General features: G+C 33.0%; 3 protein-coding genes across 3 annotated transcripts; 2 read left to right on the top strand and 1 right to left on the bottom strand.

Moving 5' to 3' along the window:
• Positions 1 to 4,426: 4,426 nt before the first annotated feature.
• LOC125807206 (upstream activation factor subunit UAF30-like) lies at positions 4,427 to 6,734 on the bottom strand. Its single transcript, XM_049486932.1, has 2 exons — positions 6,367 to 6,734; positions 4,427 to 4,642 (listed from the first exon to the last, which is right to left on the bottom strand). Exons 1-2 carry the CDS (start codon positions 6,655 to 6,657, stop codon positions 4,523 to 4,525), a joined length of 411 nt encoding a protein of 136 aa, XP_049342889.1. The 5' UTR covers positions 6,658 to 6,734; the 3' UTR covers positions 4,427 to 4,522.
• A 4,972-nt stretch (positions 6,735 to 11,706) lies between these two features.
• On the top strand, positions 11,707 to 13,804 carry LOC125807280 (uncharacterized). Its single transcript, XM_049486988.1, has 2 exons — positions 11,707 to 12,696; positions 13,595 to 13,804. Exons 1-2 carry the CDS (start codon positions 11,707 to 11,709, stop codon positions 13,802 to 13,804), a joined length of 1,200 nt encoding a protein of 399 aa, XP_049342945.1.
• A 7,445-nt stretch (positions 13,805 to 21,249) lies between these two features.
• On the top strand, positions 21,250 to 22,375 carry LOC125807205 (classical arabinogalactan protein 9-like; the record flags this gene model as incomplete). The annotated part of the gene is made up of 2 exons (XM_049486931.1): positions 21,250 to 21,585; positions 22,070 to 22,375. Coding segments are annotated over 2 exons (420 nt in total), but the record flags the coding sequence as incomplete, so codon positions are not given.
• Between the last annotated feature and the right edge of the window lie 2,004 nt (positions 22,376 to 24,379).

Here is a 24,379-nt window from a genome sequence, read left to right on the forward strand (position 1 = left end):
CTTTCTCCCAAGGGGGGATTATGTACTTAGATATCAAGGTTATTTGTGCGTCCCAAATATTGATGACTTGAGAGAGAAAATCTTGTCAAAAGCCCATAGTTCTCGATATTTCATTCACCCGGGAGCCACCAAGATGTAATGTGACTTGTGGGAGATCTATTGGTGGAATGGGATGAAGAGAGATATTGTGGAATTTATGGCTAAGTGTCCTAACTGTCAACAAGTGAAAGTTGAGCATCAAAAGTTGAGAGGTTTATCTCAAGATATTAGCGTTCCTACTTGGAAGTGGGAAGATTTGAACATGGACTTCATTGTTGGTTTGCCTAGCTCTCACCCAGCGACAACATGAATCAATTTGGGTTATTATAGATCGGATGATGAAATTGGCTCATTTTATTCCTGTCAAAGTCTATTATTCGGCGGAGGACTATGCTAAGTTGTATTTGAAGGAAATTGTGAGTTTGCATGGAGTGCCCTTATCCATTTTCTCAATTCGTAGTACTCAATTCACCTCTTAGTTTTGAAAATCTTTTCAAAAGGGTCTTGGCACTCATTTTAAGCTTAATATTGCCTTTCACCCACAAATTGATGGGCAAGCGGAGCGTACAATTCAAACTTTCAAAGATATGTTAAGGAATGTGTAATTGACTTCAAGGGTAATTGGGATGATCACTTGTCTTTGATCGAGTTCGCATACAACAATAGATATCATTCAAGCATCAATATGACTCCATTTGAGCCTTTATAAGGTAGGAGGTGTATATCTCCTATAGATTGGTTTGAGATGGGTGAAGTTGCCTTGATAGGTCGCAAATTGGTACATGAGGCTATGGAGAAAGTTAGTCTTATTTGAGAGAGGTTGAAAACAGCTTAAAGTTGACAAAATTCCTATGCCGATGTGAGGATAAGAGATCTTGAGTTCAAGGTAGATGACTGGGTCTACTTGAAAATTTCATCCATGAAGGGTGTGATGAGATTTGGGAAGAATGGAAAGCTTACTCCCCGATATGTGGGCCCATATCAGATTTTGAGGCGAATTAGCAAGGTTGCTTATGAACTTGATTTGCCTAATGAGTTGGCATCGGTGTATCCAGTCTTCCATGTCTCCATGTTGGAGATCCTACATCTATAGTTCCCTTAGAAGGTTTGGGAGTTAAGGAGAATTTTTTTTATGAGGAAGTTCCGGTTGAGATTTTAGACCGGCAATTTAAGAGGTTGAGAAATAAAGAAGTTGCTTCTGTGAAAGTTCTTTCGAGGAATTGGTTAGTTGAGGGTGCTACTTGGGAGGCCGAGGCCGATATGATGTCCCGTTATCCTCATCTCTTTCCTTCCAATCCTCCTCTAGCTTGAGGTATTGAGTTCCTCATGGTTTACTCTTTTGGTATCATGTGTCTTAGATATTCCCATGATTTCTTCATTTAAGCATGATTCATGAAAATATTAAATTTTGAGAAAATGAGTTTACTTGATTGATTTGTACATGTTTATATGCATTTGCATATGAGTTGCATATAGACTTAATGATATGATGCCTTGAACATGCTTTAGCTTGGAGTTGATGTTTCCTCCTCGGATATGTGTATTATTGTAATTGCATTCATGTTGGGTTGTTAGATTAAGTTCCCACCCTCCATACGATATCTTGAATATCATTCGAGGATAAATGTTTCCAAGGGGGAGATAATGTAACACCTCGTATTCTAGAAGGGGAAAATTTCAATTTTTTCCACAAACCTGGTGCCAGCACAGACGACACCACCCACGACTTTAAGGTGGGACGACGGTCCGTTGGTGGTGGCGTGGGTGGTGAGTTATAATTTTTTCAAAATGTCAAGTTTTAGAAGTTTTTCGATTGTTCACCAGGACGGTCTGTCGTTCCATGTACGAGTCGTAGGTAGGGTTCATAGGTGAGTCCTGAAAGTAAAAAGATTTTTAGAAAAAGAGTTGGGACCTACGATTGTGGTCCACTGTCAATCGAAGGACCCGCGTGCCGTAGGTGGGCCCGTGGTTTGGGGGTCCCAAAGACGAAGTCTATGACCCCAAACGACAACCAACCAGAACGGTCTGTGGTCTAACCAATAGACCGTCGGTCTGGTCGTCGATGGGTGTCGACAATTATTTTCTTAGGGGCTTTTGGGTCTTTTCCTAATTATTCTAGCCTAATACTCTGTTGTTTTATCCTTCACCTAAAACCCTATATAAGTGTTTTTAACCCCAAATTTCCCCAATTGAAATCATTCTCTCAAATTCCTAAAAGAAGAACAAATTTTCCTCTCCAAAATATTTCTCTCTAGAAAGCTTGAAGAAGGAGTCAACCTAGGGTTTCAAGTCAAGCCTCCAATTCCACCATTGAAGGTAAGCTCTTGGCATTGAGGTATGATAATTTTTATCTATGGAGCTCTTTCCTCCATGGAGTTCCTAAATTCTCCCATTTACAAAGTTAGAAATTCCTAATTGAGTTAGGATTTTTTTCCATGTCACGGGTTCCTTTCAATGTTGACTTATTTAATTGATTTATGAACTTTTATGCATGAATTGATATAATCTCATGATTTTAAGATGGCTCATCATGAACCCATGATTAACCCATATTTTCTAGATATTGATGATTGAAAGTGGATTTTGAACTATGAAAGGTGAATTATGGAAATATGCATGTTCTTATGGAATTGATGAGATATGATGTAAATTGCTTTGAGAGTATAATCATATATGTTGTTGGTGTGGTTAATTTTTGTAAAAGGATTTCTCACATAACTACCTCATGCATGAATATGAAAGGTTTTCTCACATAAAGGATTCCAAGGTTGAAAGGTCTTCTCAGCTAAAATGAATCAAAGTTAAAGAGTTATTCTAATGAAACCTAGCTTGGATTGTTTACTTAATTGTACCTTTCCATGGATGACATATGACTTAGCTTGGATTGACAATATGACGTTCCCTTTCATGGATAATAAGGACAAGTTAAGAAAATGACTATTCCGTGGGATTTATGCTTAGCAGAGGATATTGAGATGGAAGCTCTCTCGTTAGTAGAGGTCGGGTTTCTAGTAGCAGTCTCCTTATCCCATACCTATGTGCCCCAATAGGATGATTGTCTTAGATAAACATTAGCTAGTGGATCCACATAAGTTAGAAGTTCATGGTCTTACCTTGGCAAGTAGGACACCTCTTTTTGGTGTGGGGTAGACACCGAATTTCGTGTTGATAGCTCACATGGTCTTATATGTCGGTTAAAGATAAATCTCCCACAATAATGAACTAAGGTTACTTCAAGAAGTATCTCACTTGTGATTTAAGATGATGTCAATTGGCATTGACCTTGTTTTATGACTTATATCTTCTAGCCCTTTTTATATCATTTTTAGTTTGGTCATTGCATACCATGAAGATATCCCCTTTTTAAGCATGTTTTCAAATATTTTATGCATTGCTATCATACTTGGTACATGTTTGTACTAACACATACTCTTGCCTACATTTCCCCAAATGTAGGGACCGACCTTACAGATTCACACTTCCGTGGCTAGGGATCTCATATAGAAGCTTGAAGATTGGTGAGTCCTTATGTTTCGAGGACCGAGCTTTGGTTTTCCTTTTGTCTTTACTTTCAGTCTTGAACTTGATGTACAGGCTACGCCCCGATCATTTCTTATATACTAGATGTTTTTGAGACGGTGTTTAGACTTCCGCTTTTCTCTATAAAACTTACCTATGTTGAAACTGTCTTTTAAATCTCTTATATTCTATTATCTTGTATGATGAATGCTAAGTGGCTTGTATGGGGCCTCTCCGGGTCTTATACGTCATGTTACGCCTAGGGGTTACCTTGTGTCGTGACATAGACTTTGGATAAAAACCCTAACTTTGATCTTATTAAATAAAATTGTAGATATAGGGCGTGAAGAACTAAGTTCCTCACTATGATAGCCTTACATGCCTTGAACGCTCTAAATTCTTAAGAATCTTTAGAGAAAAAGATATCTAAGAACTTTTTCTTGAACCTTAGAGGTGGATTTTCTTGAAAAGATATGGATTTCACGAGTAAAAAGGTATTAATTGGTGTTAAGATAAATAAAATTATGAAATTCTATGGTCAAATCTTACATTGGAGGAAGTTAGTTTCTTGAGAATTTCTCTTCTAGGGTAAACTTTTGAACTAGAAATGTGAACTACGTCTTTGGGGGAGTTATTAAGAGTCTTTTGATGCACACTATCGCGCTAAAAACGTGGCAAGCACTTAGCCAGGTAGCAAGAAGGCAATAGCCACTGCCTCAGTGCGATATCGTGCAGAAGATGCCTCTGACACTCAACTGATGCGTAGCTCGACAATGTACATTAAAATGGGCATAACTTCGTGTACAAATATTAGGTAGATGAAAGGTTTATTGTGTTAGAAAGAAGACTCAAATACCTTTAAATCGATAGGTATATCCTCCAAATATCCAATCTAGAATCTAATTCACAAAGAGTAAAAATGAAAAAAAGAGAGATTTCATTCCATAATTTTTCTTAACTTGGATCACTTGAGAAAGTGAGGACTAATCAATCCAGCGATCTCAAGGAATCCAACCCGATCTCTACCTCCGAAAATCTTCTTCAACTTGTCATCACAGATTATGACCTTCTTGTCCTCCGGATCCTACAAAGATAATCCACATAAGTTATATATATACTGGGTCTGCCTCCAACTATCAACCTGACCTATGTTGCTCGGACACTTCAACAATAATGTGTGCTGGATCCTCCAAAAGTTATGCATTTTGGAGGGTCTAAGCAACATAGAACTTGACTATGTTCTGGTAAACAGTTTGACCAACCGAATATGAAAACAAATATCATAAAAATTGCAGATAGATTACTCAACAACTGTGTTAAATGTCAAGGTTGAAGTTGTACAAAGGACATAGTCACACAACATCACCAGGATTGGGTTTAAGAGGGAAGTGGAAATAGATAATAGATAGATGCAGAATAATAAGCTTGGCACTTTCTTGATTAGGGGAAGTTGACTGCACGAATGAATTCCAGGCATCACGCTCAATTCATAACGGATATTGAATGAACCCAATGCATAATAAACAGACAGCATAAAAATGGTTCACATGGAACAGCACATAGCCTCTCTTTGATTAACCAAGGCAACACCATTGATGACAAATTGAGACGTCACTTCATCTTTTCATTTAATGTGTATATCATTTGGAAACCCACGTACAAAAACAAAGAGAGAGAGAGAAAGAGAGAGATCATGAACATAACTATTGTCTTGTCTCAGGCAAACTAGGCTCTGGGCTAGAAAGAAAAGAGCTACAAATTCATAAACAGTTAAAAAGTCAGTGATTCATCCTCAGCAACTACAGAACGAAACGTAAATGATGCAGACATTATCTTTTAGGAAAATATAACCCGACAACATGTTACTGAATCAAGGGACAGAATTACCGATGTCAATTACACTAAAGTAAAAAAGGAGTTACTATGATTCTACTTGAGAGTAAGAAGATGCATATCACATATTCACGCAATAACCAACTTCGGAAGACTCATTTCATAAGCACCAACATAAATTAAAAGAGGTTAAGAAATCATGTGAGTGGGCATTTAACAAATAAGCCATAGCAGAAGTACGATATATGCAGTTACGTGAAAAATGCAAATGAAAAGAACCTCATGAGCACAATCTGTGTGAACCCCATGTGATAGATAATCAACATACCATTTGGGAACCCTCTTATGTGTGCACCTAGCCTGGGCTCAGATTTTGTAAATGATTTGTCCGAATTATTCAGGATTTGCATAACAGACACCAATCAAAAACTAAGAAGCGTCTCATTCTTTCTAAGTGTCAAGGAGGCATAATCAAGTAAAATCCCCTTAGGCTACTGCTAACCACCAGAACGAAATAATTTACAGCACATATGTTCCAAATAAAATCCAAAAGATGCCCATTAATGCAACAATAACAAGAAGATACATACATATCGAATTATCAATCATTCAATCAACTACAGTCAATCCAAAACTTGTAGCAGTCAATTATATTAGATTCACTCTAATTGGACGCCTTTCATTCCAATAAGGACAATCAACTTATCATTCCAATACTGATATTTATCTTTACTTGTTATTTAATAATCTTATTTTATCTTTTACCTGCCTTTCAATATAGCATCTCTACCCGGCACACTACTTTCGTGTAGATTTATCTTTCAAATTGTTGGGTTAAGATGTAAAACATTATGTTACGACAAAAAACGATAGAGTTATCCAAATATTATATTTATTAAAGCAATACAATACGATACACTATGAAAAATGAAAAATGTGTAACAACCATCCAAAAACAGAGAGTAATTGGTATACCTGAAGGTTGTGTTGTTTGATGTGAGCCCAAATGAACTTGAGTGCTTGAGTCCGAGGAATCTCCGGAAGTCCGCCGAGGAAGGCCTGCATTTCCGGCGAAACTCGACCTGGCTTCATTATGCCTCTGGGTTCTCTCTTCTTTGACTCCGTTGTAGCTGGCTTCGCAGAGCCGGCGAATGTCGCCACCCGTAGATTACCGGCAAGTCTAACAGAAGAAGAAGACGACGACTTCAAAAATAAGGCCGTTTGTACAGTCGAGAAAGCTGAGAAAAGTCCTAAAGACACCGCCATTTTTTTCTTGTTTACTGAAACTGTGGCTTTTGGGAGTTTGCAGAGAGGAGTGTGCTCTTCAAAATTGAAAATGGGGGTTTTCTTTTGAGAGTAGATAAGAGAGGCCAGGGTTTTCAAAATCTCAACTGTATAAAAAAAAGAAAAAAAAAAAGGAATATTTATTTAGATATATATTTTCTCTATTCAATTTTACTTGTCACTATTTAATTTGGCACACCCATTAAAAAAATAATTATTGATATATATGTTTTATCAAACTAATCAAACTATATCTATTAATTGGTGTTTAGTACTACCTCTTAGGAAATAATTTGGAGAATAGTATTTAATGCTAAAAGTAAAACATGAAAAAAAAAATTGTCTTGTTTTTATATGTCAAAAGTGACAAATAAAAATGAAAATTTATTTTAGAAAAGACATAGATAACTAGTAAAAGTGAACGAAGGGAGTAGTACTAATAAATTACATCCAATATTAATAAATATATATACTAGATAATTTTTTCTTTATACTTAATATAATAAAATTATACTCCCTTCATTCATTTTTACTTGTTATATTTGGATTTGGTATACATATTAAGAATTTGTATACTGTAAAAATATTGTTTAAATTTTAAAGCATTTTTAAGAAAATAGCATTTCAGAAAAGTGTTATTGAAAAAGAAAGTGCTTTGATAGCAAATTGTTGTTGACTAATATTTTTTTAAAATATTTTGAGAGTTAAATTATGAAAAATAACAAGTATCAATGTACTTTTAATATTAAGATTACTTTATAGAGAGAAATTATTTTAAATAATTATTATTAAAAAATATTTTTATGAAATTAAAATGTACATATTTAAAATTTTAATCAATATTATACATGATAAATAAAAAAACAAATAAAATATTGATATAATATAAATATGATGATTTAAATATAATTAGAAATATTAAGTAAAATAAATTCAAAACCCCTGCCATAAATTAAATCATTACATATGAAAAAATCATCACAAAATCCAAATCACAAAAATTCACAACGAATTTCATCCTTAATTTATCACACAATATTTTCATAATAGTAAAAATCTGTCTTGTAATTCTGAAGGTATAACTAGAGGCTCATTTTCTTTCTTTGTGATAAGCTTCATTAGCATGATATTAATGCCTTCATCCTACAAAATATTTTTGTTACCAATTTTTTCTAATCCGACAAAATAATACGCAAAATAATATATAAGATTGGGTTATTGGTGGCTCCGATAAGGGCTTTAGGTTGAGATTTATGTATGACGTTATTGTTGAAAGTGAAAAAAAGTTGTGGGAGTTGATAAAGAGCAAAGGAGAAAGTGTAGAAGGATTTCTTCATTATTTTTTTTTCATTTTTTTCTTGTTCATCTTTTTCTGATACCTATGAGTTCAAATTTTTAATGTATACAGTTGTTTTTGTTTCTTAAATTAATGTATAATGCCTCTGTTTTAGCATTATGATACATTACAATTTCATCAGGCACAATGTATTGTTTAAATATTAGTTTTGATACATAACCTTTATTGAAACACAAATTAATATGTATCATGTTCATAGTTATGTATTTGGTACATAACCATTATAAATGTCGTTAGCTTTTACTATCAGATACATACACCAAACTTATTCAACTAGAAGGTTATGTATCTGTAGACATTATCAAATATTATTGTGGATACATCAACACTAATATTTTTGTAAGAATATCAATTTGTATCATAATAATAGTTACGTATATGACACAACATTGGTAAAACAATTGGTTGATTTTTTTTATTTTTTGTTGTTTATCAAATTTGTGTGTCTCATGTCTTTAATTATTTATCTGATACATAATTATTACCAATTGTATAATCTACCATGTATCAGTTGTTATGTATCTGCAATCTTTAATTTTTGTACAGACTTATTCAAATTAGAAGGTTATATATATGTACACATTACTCAATAAATACACTTGATACATAAACCATAATGTTCTATAGCTAAAACATTGTGTATCAAATTAATTGATATATATATATATATATATATATATATATATATCAAATTCAACAGTTTTCAAACTTTAATACATGTATCATATACATATCAACTCATCACTGTGTTATGTATCACACACACAAAAATGGAGTTAATATCTTAAAATGTCACTCAACTTTGAGAATTTATCTAGCAAAGTCATTAAACTTTATTTTGTATCAATAAAATCACTCAATTTAGGTCTTTGTATCACTAAAATTACTCTACTAAATTTATCATTAAAAAAATTGACATAGCAAAATAAATTATTTTATGCCATTTAAATATAAGCTCCATGAATAAATAATTTTTTTTTAAAAATATCATCATGATTTTTTTATGGACGAATTTAATTAGTGAAAATTACATAATGAAATTACTATATATTTAAAATTTGAAATGTATTATGATGAGAGTTTTCCTAAATAGAAAAATAAGAGAAAAGACCCATAAAAAAATTGTCATGACATATAAGAAAATGATATAGTCATTGGCGAGTAAAGGATCAAAATTGTCCTTTATGTTTGAGCAAAGGATCAAAGTAATCCTTGTGTTTTAACATGGAGCACAAATAGTCCTCCATGTTTCAACAATTGGTACACTTTTGATACTTTTGCAAACAGCCGTCAAAATCTTAACGGTGCTTTTCTTTTTACACGTGAGAAAGGTTTCCCGCCAAAACTCACTTTTTCTTGTCTCTTCGTTTTCCTTGTTAAACCAAACTTCTCTTCCCTTTTTGCTTCAAATCAAACCCTATAATCTCAATTTTGTTCTGAATTTCATTAAAAGGTTGATCCATTTTGTGAAGCAACTATGTTGTTAAGTCACAACAATGATAGAGAATCAACTCCTACTTATGGTGAGAATTTTTTTCATCTCTAGATCATTGTTATTGCTTTTGAAAATTATCTATTCTAGATTTGAAACAAAAACGTGGTAGGTTGATTATTATATCATTGCTCTAGTACAGTTGCTCTTCATAATTGGAGTTAAAGTAAGTGTTTGTTCTTCTGCATCACTTTCTAGTCACAATTTTTTCATGAGATGTTGTAAAAATAAAAGAAAAGCTTGATCAGACGTTCAACTGAAACTATATACCATTAAAAACTATGGGGAATGGTTCAATTCTTTCGATCTTTAACCTGATGTCTCGATAAAAAAGTTTTTTTTGTAGAATACACTTTAACCCTCTTATTGATCCTGAATCTAGAGATTAGGATATTGAATGGTTAGATTCAAAAAAGAAACTACAAAGTATTAAGTGGTAAGAAACTCATGATAGTCTTACTATTCACAAATAGTATTAGGATCAATGGTGAAACAAAAAAAAAAACACTACAGAAATCAACCAGAGTGGCAATGGCAATAGAATTTGGGTTGTAAGAAGTAATAAGATCCTCCTGCATCTGCAAACGAACTATCGAATCTCAATGCCAGTGAAGGCATGGAGCTAGCTACGTTGCTAAGGGTCGTTATAGCAACACAAGATGGTGCACCTAGAATGGAATCTGTAGTGTCATAGTTCACAAAGCTAGCGCACACCGATTTCACTGTGATCAGTGATGCATTCTTCAGTAGCTCTAGCTTTGTGAATTATTAAGGCGACCCCAAAAATCATCATTATATATCTATTGGAGAACCTTCAAGATTAAGAGAATGATTTTACTTGAACAAATTTATCGATTATAATTTTTTTAAAAGTAAAAATCAAATTCCCGAGATCTCTGATTTGATGTACTATTTTCTGTTTATATAATTACGAGCATTAAATTTCTTTATTTTGAATGCAACAGTATTATATTTGATTATTAAGTTGAAGCATTTTCCATTCGTTAGTTTGTTTTATACTTTTGTAAACTACAACACCTTATGTAATATATTCTTGTTTTTTTTTTATTTCAGACCCAGTACTCGAAGATTCATTTGTTAGTACAAAAATATATCATGGGGGTGTCATGAGACGTATTTCAGACAAACATTACATAAATGGCAGCATAGACTATATTGATTACATTAATGTGAACACGTTGAATCTTCAAGAGTTTAAAATGATGGCGGAGATTTGTGGATATGCATCTGATTCAATAACCTTTTGGTACAAGTGTGGGAAGTATGGTAGAAGATGGAGACTGATTTCTATCGATTTTGAAGCCTATGCAGTTAGCATAAGTCTTCGAAAAGAGGATGTGAATGAGATTTACTTCAAGCACTTGGACTCTTATTTTAAAATGAGGGATTATACCATATCAAGAAACCATTGAAGATAATGACAAGGAACAACTTACACATGAAAATTCATCTGGTGATGATTTTTGTAATTTAGAGGCTGATTTATCTGACGATGAGTTAGTCAATGGCCATGAGAAGACAAAACATAGTATTCTTGGTGAAATAGAGCCTCTTAGTGTTGAAGTAAATAAAAAGATGGCAGTTGTAGAGGGAGATTCTGATTGTTGTGATTCTAGTGACACAAGAAGTTTGCATAGTGATTCTGAAACTGAGAGCAACAATTATCCTCAATTTAATCCAAAAATTGATGGAGATAATCCCATATTAGCTCTAGAGTTGACTTTTGGAAGCAAAAGAGAGTTCAAGGATGTTGTAGCAATACATGAGATAAAAAAAAGGAAAGTATATCAAGTGGAACAAGAATGACAAAGAAAGAATCAGGACAAAATGTATACATAAAGAGTGCAAATAGAAAATTATGGCATCCAAAATGCAACGGGACAAATCTTTCCAGATAAAAACATACGATTCTACACATACTTGCAAAGAGTGGCACCATGAAAATAGAACAATCACATCATCCTTCACTGCGAGAAAATACCTTAATGAAATTGGATCAAATAGAAATGGTAGCTTGGATGATTTTAGAGATAGAATGAGTGTTGATCTAAGAGCTAAAGTGACTTTATCATAAGTTAAAAGAGCAAAGAGGAAGGCCATTTCGCTTCTCGATGGTGATAGTAAAGATCAATTCAAAATGATGTGGGACTATTGCAATGAAATGGATAGGACAAATCCAGGAAGTACTATTCGTATGAAGTTCACTGATAATGAGGTTCCTGGACAACCATACATATTTCAGAGAATATACATTTGTTTTGCTGCTTGCAAGTTCGGTTTCAAGGCTGGTTGTAGAAAAATAATAGGAGTGGATGGTTGTTGGTTGAAGGGTCCAATGTACGGAACTCAATTGTTATCTGCAGTTGGAATTGATGGTAACAATAATATATTTCCCATTTCCCACGCCATTGTTGAGAAAGAAAATAAAAAGACATGGACTTGGTTCTTGACTTATTTGGCTAGCGATTTGGATATACATGAGGATGAGGCTAGTTGGACCGTTATGTCCGACAAATTAAAAGGTCTCATTGAAGCTTTTAATGATATTTTACCATATGTTAGTCATAGATTTTGTGTGAGACACCTTCATAACAACTTTAAAAGGGCAGGTTTTGGTAGCTTCTCATTAAAAAAGGCACTCTGGGCTGCTACAAAGGCTACTATTGTGCAACAAGCTATTGTATGCATGAATCATATGTTTGAGTTAGATCCAAATGTTGTTGCTTGGTGTAATGAAAAAGAACCTAGTCAATGGACAATGGCTTATTTCTCCTCAAATGCTAAATCAGACATGTTGTTGAATAACGTGTGTGAAGTATACAATAGCATGATACTTGATGCTAGAGACAAATCAATTTTAACACTTTTGGAGAAATTGAGATATCTACTCATGGCTAGAGTGCTAGCTAACAGGGAGAAAGTAGAACAATGGAATCTAGGTGATGTTTGTCCCAAGATTAAAGATATATTGCTTACAAATCAAAAGGCAGACGGAGAATATATTCCTAAAAAGTCAATTCAATGGAACTGTGAAATTACAAGGGCTAGTATCATGGATAATTGGGCAGTGGACTTGGATAAGAGAACATGTAGTTGTAGAAAATGGAGTCTCACTGGAATCCCTTGCAAGCACGCAATTGCAGCTATTTGGGCATCGAGAAGACACTCTTGATTATGTCCATGATTCCTACAAGGTGGAAACGTATCGAAAAATATATGAGAATGCAATTTTTTCGATGAATGGCCCGCAAATGTGGCCAAAATCTAACAAACTTCCTCCGTTGCCTCCAAGGAGGCGTCAAACCATTTAGCCGGGTTGGGGGTTGGTGAAGTCGGTATTCGCGAAGGAAGAATGCTCTTCATCTCCCATCGCCGTAATTATCTCTGGAAGTCGCCCCTACAACCCCTTGACTCCTGCGGGCTACGTTCGAACGAAACGAGAGTAAGGCTTTCTCCACGAGAGAACAGACTGACTACTTGGAGAGGGGCGCCTAGTTAACGGAGTTCACGAGGAAGCGACGTTTGACAAGTACAAAGAGAGGAAGAAAGCAGAAGAAGATAAGAAAAGAAGTTGATGAAGTAGGAGCAAGTCGAACAACGATGAAAAGGAAATACTAATCTCTAATTGTAGTACTTGCCACAAGTATGGTCACAACAAAAGGACTTGCAAAACTAAAGATGTGCAGCCTGAAACTACTTCTTCTGTTCGTGATAAACTACCTGTACTATCTTTTAACATCATTTTTGAATTATTTCATCATTTAATTATCTTTAGCTAATATAAAGTATATATAAAAATTTATATATATTGTGCATTCAGGTTAGACGGAGATGTTCAGAAGTTCAACAAGAAAATATGAAACGGAGAGAAGTAGGACAAGGAGAAGAAATGAATTCTTCTTGGGAAAATTCACAACAAACCCAACAAAGTGGAGTTACATTATAAGAAAATACAACTTTTTTGGGTAAAAAAATGGATCATTATGTGCTTTTCATGTTTAAACTATATTTTGCTATTGTTTTTCAATTTCTTTTATTTTTTGGTGTAGTTTCTGCGCGAATATGGTGCTATTTGGTGCAATTTTTGTGTTGTTTTAGTGCGAATATGGTGCTGCTATTTTGGTGCAATTTTGGAGTCTGTTGTTGGAGCTTTTCTCGTGCAGTTTTGGAGTTGTTTTGATGTTGTTACAGTTGTTGTTTTTGGTGCAGTTCTAGTGCTTTCTGGTGGTGGTGTTGATGCAAGTTTAATGCTGATTTAGAGGCTATTGTGATGCTGCTGTTTTGGTGTAATTCAAATGTTGTTTTGATATTTTTCTGGTGTAATTTTGGATCTTTTCTGCTACTATGTTGGTGCAACCATAGTGTTGTATTAGTGTGAATTTCGTCCAGCTATTTTGGTTCATTGTCAATACTATTTAGGTGCAATTCTAATGTTATTTTGATGAACTTTTGGAGCTATTTTGACGCATTGTTGGTGCTCTGCTGCGATTTTGGTAAAGGTTTACTAAAATTTTAGTGTTGTTCGTTCTAGTACAAATCCGATGTAGTTTTCAGCATCAACACATATAATATCAAAAATTTCAAGCCAACTTCTCAACAAATTGAAGCCAAACATACATTACGTATCAAATCCATTACATCGCAAAAGTAAAAAGATACATTTTCCTATACTACGAGAAAAACATATGCTTCTTCGAGCTTACTAATTACATTGCAAACAAGAAAAGATAGAATATTGAATTTTTCCTAATCGTTTTCTCTTCAACTTTCAGGCTTTTCTAAATTCTCGCGTGCTTCTTCGAGCTTACTAATATTTAGAATGCATCCGTCATAATTGGAACAAGTAGAATGGACCAAAGCTAAATTATCACTGGGACAATTGATCGAGCACCTCGTGTGCAAGAAAGTTGCTTGCAGATAAACAAGACACCAATATGCATAGCACCTTCCTCGAGTTTAAACAATCTATCACAGAGGACATAGAAGAAGACTCGATGACCATAAAGACTGATTTTACTCTTACTCTTGTCGTAGACTGATACATTCTTCAAAAACAACAGATGCAACTGAATAAGTTTTACTTCTCCAAATAACAGTCTTTATTTTGATTTTATTTGTTTCACAGGGGAATCAAAGTTATGGAATTATGGATATCTGAAGGAAAAGAAAGGGAAGATTTAGTTGACAATGGTGGAAACTTTTCTCACGTGTAAAAGAAAGCACCGTTAGATTTTTGACGGTTATTTGCAAGAGTATAAAAAATGTACCAATTATTGAAACATGAAGAACTATTAGTGCTCCATGTTAAAACACAGGGATTACTTTGATCCTTTACTCAAACATAAAGGACAATTTTGATCCTTTACTTGTCATTGGCTTAATAACTGCAACTATAAAATTGTTGCGATCCTTCAATTATAAAACTTTTGACGTCTTAATTAAAAAAAATTGCAGAATGATAATATCAATAATAATAATTATTAGGGTAGCGTCCGTCGTGATACATTTTAAATTTTCAATACATAATAATATTATAATATTTATTTCACTTATTAAATTCATTCATAATTTTTTTTGATGAATTTTCTTTAATTTTATTTATATGTGGAGTTAACATTGACAAATTATTTTTCTATGTCAATATTTTTTAAATAATAAATATAGTTGAGTGATTTAATTGGTGCAAATGTCTAAGCTGAATGATTTTATTTATACAAAAAACAAAATTTAATGACTTTACTAGATAAATTCTCAAAGTTGAATGACCTTTTGAGATATTAGCTCCACAAAAATGTTATTTGGGAAAAATTACATGTATAATGTATCTTTTATATACAATATTTCTCAAATAAAATAAGATAATGTATTTATGCACTAACTTTTAGGCATGATACATAAAGTCGAATTTATACTAAATGTATGGAAAAAGGCATAAATTTCTCCTTGAACTTGTCTCGAAAAGTCAGTTACACACTAAAACTATCATGGTGACCTATTACACACATATACTATTCAAAAGTGAATTTTCTTACCCCCTAAAATTGACATGGCAAAAAAATAAATCAAAAATAAAAAAAATAGGCGTGTCAGTTTGAAATTAAAGTTAAAAAATAAATAAATTAGAATCCTCTTTTTCACCCCCACCCCCCACACCTCTTCTTCTTCAAACCCCGCCCCTTGTCCTCTTCTTCTTCATTCTTTATTTTCATCACACTTCTTTATTTTTTATCACAATCTTAAAGCACAAATTTTTTGATTCACAATTAGGTTAATTCTCATAGATTTGTTAGTGAATAATTATATTTTATCTAGAAAAAATTTGATTGATTGTTTCTATCTTTTTCCATTTTTTTTTTACTTTGTTAAAGAAATTTTGGTTGTTAATCAATTTTTGGGTTTGGCGGTAATAGCAACTTTATGGGTTTGGTGGTGATGGGTAGCGGGTGACAAACATTAAAAGAGGTAATTGAAGGTGGTGAAGAAGAAAACATTGATATTGATAATGGTGGTGGTGATATTTGGTGTTGGGTGACAAAGAAGAAGAAGAATTGAAGGTGATATAATGGTGGTGAAGAACAAAATCAATAGTGAAGGTGAGGCCGAATATGATTTTCTGATGAAATGAGAATTGAAAATGGATGGGATTAGTGATGAAGAAGATATAATTATTAGAGAATCAAACCAATTAATTAGGGCTTAGTTAGAGTAAAATATAGTTAACAAAAGAAAAGAAAACAAAAAATTATAATTTATGTCATGACGTTGATGTAGCGTTGATGTGGCAGCGAGTGTAATACGCCACATAATGTGAGAATGATGTTACGCGTCTCAGGGTGGTAATAAATTCACTTTTGAGTAGTTAAGGTGTGTAATAGGTCACCGTGATAGTTTAAGCGCATAACTGACTTTTCAGAACAAGTTTAGGAGAGAATCTATGCCTTTTCCCCCTAAATGTATTGATACATAGTAGCTACTACACAATAATGCATCGATCTCAAATCTAACTTCTTATGGGCAAATAATTACTTATTGAATGTAGAAATAAAGTACTCATCAATTTAAACAAAATACATAAATAGTAATGTATTGATAAAACTGTCCATCTTGGAAACACAATTCAAAAAAGGGTTACACAACATTATAAAAGATATGGATGATCCATCAAATCTATGTATCACTTCAACTTTTTAATTTTGTTTGTTGTATCAATGCATATCAGATACATTGAAAATCTAGGATCTTGTTTCTCTACCTCAATGATGTATCGAAACTTCAAATTTTTTCTCAACTCACCGATCTTTAATTCAGTTGCAATTGCTGATTTGAGATTCACAAAATCAATATTTTGATCAACAACAATTTCGTCACTTTTGTATCGTTCATACCTCACCTTACTTTTCTAGATTCCGAAAAGTCTGAACAAGATCGATAGGTTCATGTTGTATCAGTACAATTTGTCGACAATTTTGATTCAAAAATTAAGATTTTTTTTGGAAGAATGAGAAGAAGAATTTTGAATTTTGAATTATGCTAGTCTGTTACAACTTACAATTTTCCAAGGTTTGAATCCCATTGCCAATTTTTCCCGTTATTTTCTTCTACTATGTATCAGATTTCCAAGTTTTTCCTCATCTCATCGATCTCCAATTCAGCTGCAATGGAGGATTTGAAATTCACAAAAGAAATTGTTCGTCCGACATCTATTCCATCACTTTTGTATAATTCATAACTCACCTCGCTTTCCCAGATGCCTGAATATCTCAACAAAATAGATATATTCATCATGTATCAACTATTGTTTTCGACTTTTTTGAAACTGTTACGATTTGGAAGAGATTTGAGAGAAGAAATTTGAATTACTATGATTTGGGAGAGATTGACATCAATTTGATTTGGGTGATTTGAGTAACTGACATTTAATTTTCTTTTTAATCTCAACAGACAAGTTGTCTAATGCATCAATAGTTATGTATCCAGATGAATGAAATGTATCCGGATGACACAAATTTGAATGAATTTTTGTAAATTTGAAAAAGATAAGGATATAATGTAATTTGCTCCTTACACTATGTGATTTCTAATTTTTTTTACTAATTTTATACCTGAAACTTATTTTCTATCAATCCACAGGACATTGTATAAATGATACTATAAAATTAATACATACTAAATAATTTATTTGGTGACCCCAATTATCCTTTACACGTGTAGTTAAGTATATGGACCTTTTTCCTTTTACTCTAAGCTGTTTGGGCCTAATAAAGAATATCCAGGGCATTGCTAGCTGTATCATTATGGATTGGAGGTTAAATCTTGCATGGTGATTTGCCATAATTAATAATTAAACCATCGAAATTAAAAGGATTTACAGATAACTTGTCTATTCAACGTTTCAACTAATTAATAATGATGACACATGTACCTATAATATTGACTTTTATACTAAGGTCAGCTAAATTTAAACTTGCCATTAGGATGCTATTTTTCTCATCTTTGAGGTTAATTTGTTTGAGCTCTTAACAAAAATTTTTGACATAAAATATAATACTTCATTTTTAATTATATGTCTTAGTTTGATTGAATAAGAAGCTTTAAAAAGTAAATAATAATAATAATAATAATTAAGTGTTGTAGTTTTAAACTAGAGTTATGTGCAGTATATATTAAAATATTTTTAAATTCTAAATATGTTATGTTAAATGTTAAAATTTAACAATTGCTAAATTATGAAAGATGTATTTAAAAATAAAAAATAAAAATAAATAATAATATATATATATATATATTATAAGACAGATAAATTAAAACAGATTAGTAATATTCATTTATTCATGCCACAGAGGAGGATTCATGAAAAAAATTGGGATGGATTATCACAGCTGTCACCACTTCTTTATGATAGTAAGTTTGTATTTAGATATGTGATATAAAATTATGATTTTAAATTAGTGTTTAAATATGCAATATAAAGTCAAGATTTCAAATTAATATTTGGATATGTGATTTGGGATCATAATTTAAAATCATACCAAGTTCTAAATAAAAAACATGATTTGGGATTTCAAATAATGAACAAATGTAAAACTTGAATCATAAGTTTATATTTCATAAGAAAAGAGGCATCAGTTTTTATTTTACAAAAAAAGACTCATGTTCAGCATGAAGAGATTGTTTGTACCATGCGAAAGAATTATCCTAAAGAATAACTAGTTATTACTATTGTTAACATTTATTTATTAAAGGAACATGGAGATGTGTGATTTATCAATGTTGGAGCTTTAGGATATTCTAATATCTTGTTTATGAACTATAAATTGTTCTTTTGGTATGATTGTATAAGAATCGGAGAAATTTTCATCGTTTTCATAACTTGTGGGATTTTCATGTTTATGAGGAAAAAAATATAACTTAAAAAACTCAAATTACATGTCCAAATAAAACTTTAATTTCATTTCAATATGAAATTTTTTTGAAAGTGTCACATTAGACTGAGAGCCTGTTTGGCCAAACAATTTGGAGGCCGAAAGCATTCTTTCTAAAGAAAAAAAAACTTTTTAAAAATTAAGGTGTTTGCCCAATATGTAAAATATTTTCAAGCAAAAGCAGAAGCATTTAATATCTTTTTTGATTTATCTATACATTACATTGATTGAAAATTTTAATAAAATAAAAGTAAAAACTTAAATAAAACATTTCATAATAGATATTTATAATTTATCTTTAAAAAATAATCTTAACATTAAACATACTTATCCTTTTTTATAGTATTTGATATTCAAAAGCTTTAAAACTCCTTACAATGAATTAAGCAAACACAAACTATTTGTTTCTAAAAGTGCTTCTCTAAAAGGCTATTATAATAATAATTCTTCGAGAAAACAAATCAATTTTTGTAACTAAATGAATATGCTGCTTTCTTTATCCTAATTTATATGACGTCTTTTCATTTTCGAAGAGTCATTTTAACTATATACTTTGAAGCAAAATTAAATAGATTAACTTAAACGGGAAGAATGTAGTGCTTAATTTAAAATGATGGGCAATGAGAGCTAGAATAATAAATATGAGAACCTGATGAACCTAATTATGATAACAAATAAAACTATTTAGGTATAATCATAATGCAAACCTCATGATTTAGACTTTTTAAAAAGGTCTCTCACTTAATAAACTTGTCTGTTGCTCAGGATTATTATCATCGTAAAGATTTTTATTTTTGTTTCGCTGTAGAGTGGAAATAACTCCCAAATTGACTAGTTTTAAAATTAAATTGAATTAGATCAACTCAATATTTTAAAATTATATTTATCTTCTCATATTAAAATATATTTTAAAATATTGAATTATGAAAAAGAAAAAGTAGTGCATAAACTGAGAGAGAGTAAAGGGAATTACTTTGGAAGCAAAATGGCTTGAGAATTACGTTGAATGATCTTCCTTTCTTTCGAATCAATACCAACCATTGGGCCACCCATTTCTTGTTCATCATTCATGCTTTCTATCTGCATGAAACTATTTCTCACAAGGAATAGGAAAATCAATTTAATTAAATAAATATTTTTATCATATACATAGAATTTGTAAAACTCATATATACATTCTAAAATGTAAATACACAAGGAGAAACGAGCAAGAGAAGAGAGAGTCGGTATATCTTAGATACATGCAAATCACATTTGGATACAATATATCTGAAACAAATTACACCTAATTTGACTCGCGTGTATTTGAAATACATATATCTATTCCATCAGATTTATGAATCTTGAACAGTATAAATGTATGTAGGGAAACCGTTATTTCAACATGTAATTAGCAACAATAATACTGTCGATACAAACAGAGCCGTATGCAGCGTTTTGGCCACATATCATATGATTTAAGTGTTTTCGCCACGCATGTCGAAATCCATTAAAAATAAATACACATTTTAAAAAGATACAAAAGGTTAAAAGTTAAAGCTTTAAGACTAGATTCATACAACTTAAATCTTGAATTCTCATCGGGATACATTAATATGCCAACAACGTAGAGAAAAAAAAGACAGCCCCAACAAGAGGCTTTGGTTAAGTAAATTGCAATACAAGGCCTAGCCTAGCTAGTCGATAACTCTTTAGTACCAACATAAGATAACAACATACATGTAATTAGTATTTGGTAGTCACAACTCACACTGTTACTACATATTAATCCTAGAAATTGGATTTGCCACCTTTCTACTCTTTCTTTGCCAACCTTCAAATATATACCATACTTCTTTTAGAAAATCCCTTATATATTCCCTTCCCAAACCTCTCTTTTCCCAAGCAGCTACCAGATATCTTCTTTCACATCCTTTAATTTCCTCCTCTCCATTGTCAAAATGATGGGTAGGAATAATGCTGTTTTGTTGGGATTTATTATCTGCATTATCGTCGCTGGAGTTGGAGGTCAAGCACCTCCAACACCTCCTACTAACCAAGCACCACCTACACAGGCACCACCAACACAGGCACCCCCTACTAACCAAGCACCACCTACACAGGCACCACCAACACAGGCACCCCCTACCCAAGCACCACCTACACAGGCACCACCTACTAACCAAGCACCCCCAACACCTACTGCCCAAGCACCACCAACACCCACTAACCAGGCTCCTCCAACACCCACTACCCAAGCACCACCTACACCCACTACCCAAGCTCCCCCAACACCAACTACCCAAGCTCCACCTACACCCACAGCTTCTCCTCCTCCAGTTAACACCCAAACGCCACCGGCTCAGCCACCCCCCACAGTTTCATCCCCACCTCCTGTAGTAACTTCTCCACCACCAGCACCTCCTACTCCTACTGCTTCTCCTCCTCCACCAGTGAACTCTCCACCTCCTCCGGCAGCACCTTCACCTGCGCCACTTGCATCAACTCCTGCTCCAGCTCCTGCGAAGAAATTGACTTCTCCAGCACCATCTCCTTTAGGATTTAGTCCTCCCGCTGGAGCACCAGCCCTAGCCCCGAGTCTTGGAGCTTTATCTCCTGCCCCTTCAGCTACTGATCAGGTACATGCGCATTTTATTTTCCTTGTTAATCATTTAAAGTTAAGAGGTGATTCCACACTTTAAAATTAAAGATATAAATCACTAGTTAGTTAGCATCCCGTACGTTGGATTTACAGACTGATTGCATGCTTTAAATACATTTAGTTTTAGATATGATCTAGCTCTAATTAAATATGTTTCTAAATTAGACAACGTAGTATAGTGAGTAATTATCTGTAACAAAAAACTGATATGTTATACCTAGATAAAGATGTAGATGTAATCTATACAACTAATTACAGGACTCTTAATTTTTCATTTAAAATGCAATGCACCAAACATCCGGAAAAACAAAGACAAAAAAACCCGGTAATTATATGATTTTCTTTGTTTCCTAGTTCCTTTACTTTATTAAACCGGTAATCCTATTTAATTAGTAACCCTTCTTAAAAGCAATTATTTTTGTAGTCATTTCTTGATATTTGGAAGCATGTTTAATTTGCAGAGTGGAGTGGAGGGCCTGAAGATGTCAACAATTGTTGTGAAAAGCTTGGTCTTAGGATGGGGTCTACTCTGCTTTCTAATGTAGAGCTCTCTTTTCATCCTGCATCATTTGTTTTAGTTTGCCTCTATATGTATGAATTGCTATCTCTTTATTTAGCTTAGGATGATGATGATGATGGCCCATTTCCTTGCCTGTACTTGGATTATATATTCACTTTGATTTTTTTGGAGGATCTTGTTAAGGGGAGCTTAATTTTTGTATTTTGAGAGGATTGTATTTTAATTGAAGTTTCTATATATTGTTTTATATATTCGTTCTTCTCCCTTCCCCCACAATTTTGATGCGCTATCAAACTAGATTCTCAGACGCATTTAGTATAACGAAGTGGAAGTCATTTCCTTTGAATCTATTTAAGTTATACATACTTATAGTGTAAGTAACTTTTTATACTAATCTATGATATAACAGGTTCATTATGATTTTTACCAAATTACCAATATTATGAACACATTATACTACTATTGTAACTATACTTGCCCTATACCTCATAGGCTCATACAATATATCTGTTATTTTTCTATCCAACCAAACAATAAAAATCATCATGAAAATGATCTTTGAGGCAATATATTTTCCATTGTAAAACATTAATTCATGATCCAGAAAATAATTTTCTTTGTGGAGAATATTTTCCTATACAACAATCGCATGATGGACAATCACAATAAAATGAGCAGCAAACAAAAAATTCCTAGCCCGATTTAAAGGAAAACAGTGGTGTATTTTATAAAGCAATTGGAGAGAACATTAACCTTCAAATTGACTTTTGAGTTCAGCATTGTGAGACTTCTGCAAAGCCAGTTTCATTGTTAATTCATGCATCTGCAAGTGAAGAAACAGAATTTCTGTAACATCTCACATTTATCACCTTTAAAGCAACCATCATAATTTAACAAACCTGGAAAAAACAAGCTAGGCAATTTGGTAACCAATGAATAGACTAGCCTCTTCCATCTCTAAATTCAGTGTTTGAACTAAAAAGAATTTCTTTTTGTATCGGTAGTTTTGAACTAAAAGAATTTTATATTTTATACTTCACACATCTAGAAAATCATCTAATACCTTCCTTCATTAACCTGGTTTCGATCTCTTCAGTTTCCTCAAACAGCGTCCTACATTTAGCCATTAGCATCTTGCCTATTTTGCTTTGTGGGGTAAAATTGACTGCAACAGTGTTATCTTGAAACTCCTTCGCTTTCTTATCCTTCTCCTCAACAAAATTCTGGCATCAAACCAAGAAAAGATATAAGCAAGAATGCAATCAGAGCCAGCAAGTCCATGAAGGAACAATGAAAAGGTCAAACAAACTACATGCGAAAAGCATCCAAAAATTTAAGCACCAAACATGGTTAAATTTTGAAGGAGCAATGGAAAGGTCATATAAACTACACATGAAAATCATCAAAACATTTAAGCAGCAAGCATGCTTTATTCATTGGCAAAAGGACGCATCATCTGAGCTATTCAAAAGATAACCAAGAACATGTCACCAACAGAACCGTGCCCCAGCAAATTAAGAATTCCAGCCAACAATCAAAGTTTATTGGAACTATGATCTCCTCTCCTTACATTTCAGCTTGAAATTAAAATCAATGTCCAGATAACTTACCTTCAGTCTAATGAACTCTTCATGAACACAAAGGTTTATTCAGAAAATCATAGTGCTGTTCTCAGAAGAAAAAAAAAGTAGAAAGGAAATAAAGAATAAAAATCCAGAAAGGTTTTTTGTAAGTTGTAACTTCTAGATTTCTGGATAATTAATGGGACCAATTATGCATTCCCTGAAACTTTGGTCTTAGTATCATCTGTTCTCACATAACATGACGATCTATTAGGCCATCATCAAGCAAATTCAAGTTTAATTTAAATCTTATAGAAACTAGCAAAGGGGACATACGGCGTGTGTGCATGATATGCTTTTAGTAAATTCAACTAGGAATGACTAGAACTTCTAAAACTAGGACAGGGGAATAGAAAATAGGAGAGTAGATATAAGATGCTAATGTTGAGTGTGGGCATACCTGTCAAAGGAGAATTGAAATACAAGGAAAAGAAAAATAGTGCAGCTTCACCAATTGATTACAGTAAAAGAAATATGTCCCTTAATAAGTCGTAAAGACGCAAAGAAACAAGTGGCCACTGAGGACCACATCTTTTCGTAAAAATTTAAAACCCAAACTAGCTAGTAGGATCTACATTAGGGTTAGGCAGAATGATTCAAGCAGATAAGAGGTCCAGCCCACCATTTGC

Source organism: Solanum verrucosum, unplaced genomic scaffold (genome assembly GCF_900185275.1).
Source record: "Solanum verrucosum unplaced genomic scaffold, falcon-dt-bn FXZP01000153.1, whole genome shotgun sequence".
NCBI classification, from domain to species: domain Eukaryota; kingdom Viridiplantae; phylum Streptophyta; class Magnoliopsida; order Solanales; family Solanaceae; genus Solanum; species Solanum verrucosum.

What these genes read in the sequence shown, in the direction of transcription:
- LOC125807206 (XM_049486932.1), bottom strand. Translation starts at nt 6,657, where the DNA reads ATGGCGGTGTCTTTAGGACTTTTCTCAGCTTTCTCGACTGTACAAACG. An exon ending in TCAAACAACACAACCTTCAG is followed by an intron (nt 4,643 to 6,366) that starts GTATACCAATTA and finishes TTATCTTTGTAG; the next exon opens with GATCCGGAGGACAAGAAGGT.
- LOC125807280 (XM_049486988.1), top strand. Translation starts at nt 11,707, where the DNA reads ATGGATAGGACAAATCCAGGAAGTACTATTCGTATGAAGTTCACTGAT. An exon ending in ACGCAATTGCAGCTATTTGG is followed by an intron (nt 12,697 to 13,594) that starts GCATCGAGAAGA and finishes TTTTTGGTGTAG; the next exon opens with TTTCTGCGCGAATATGGTGC.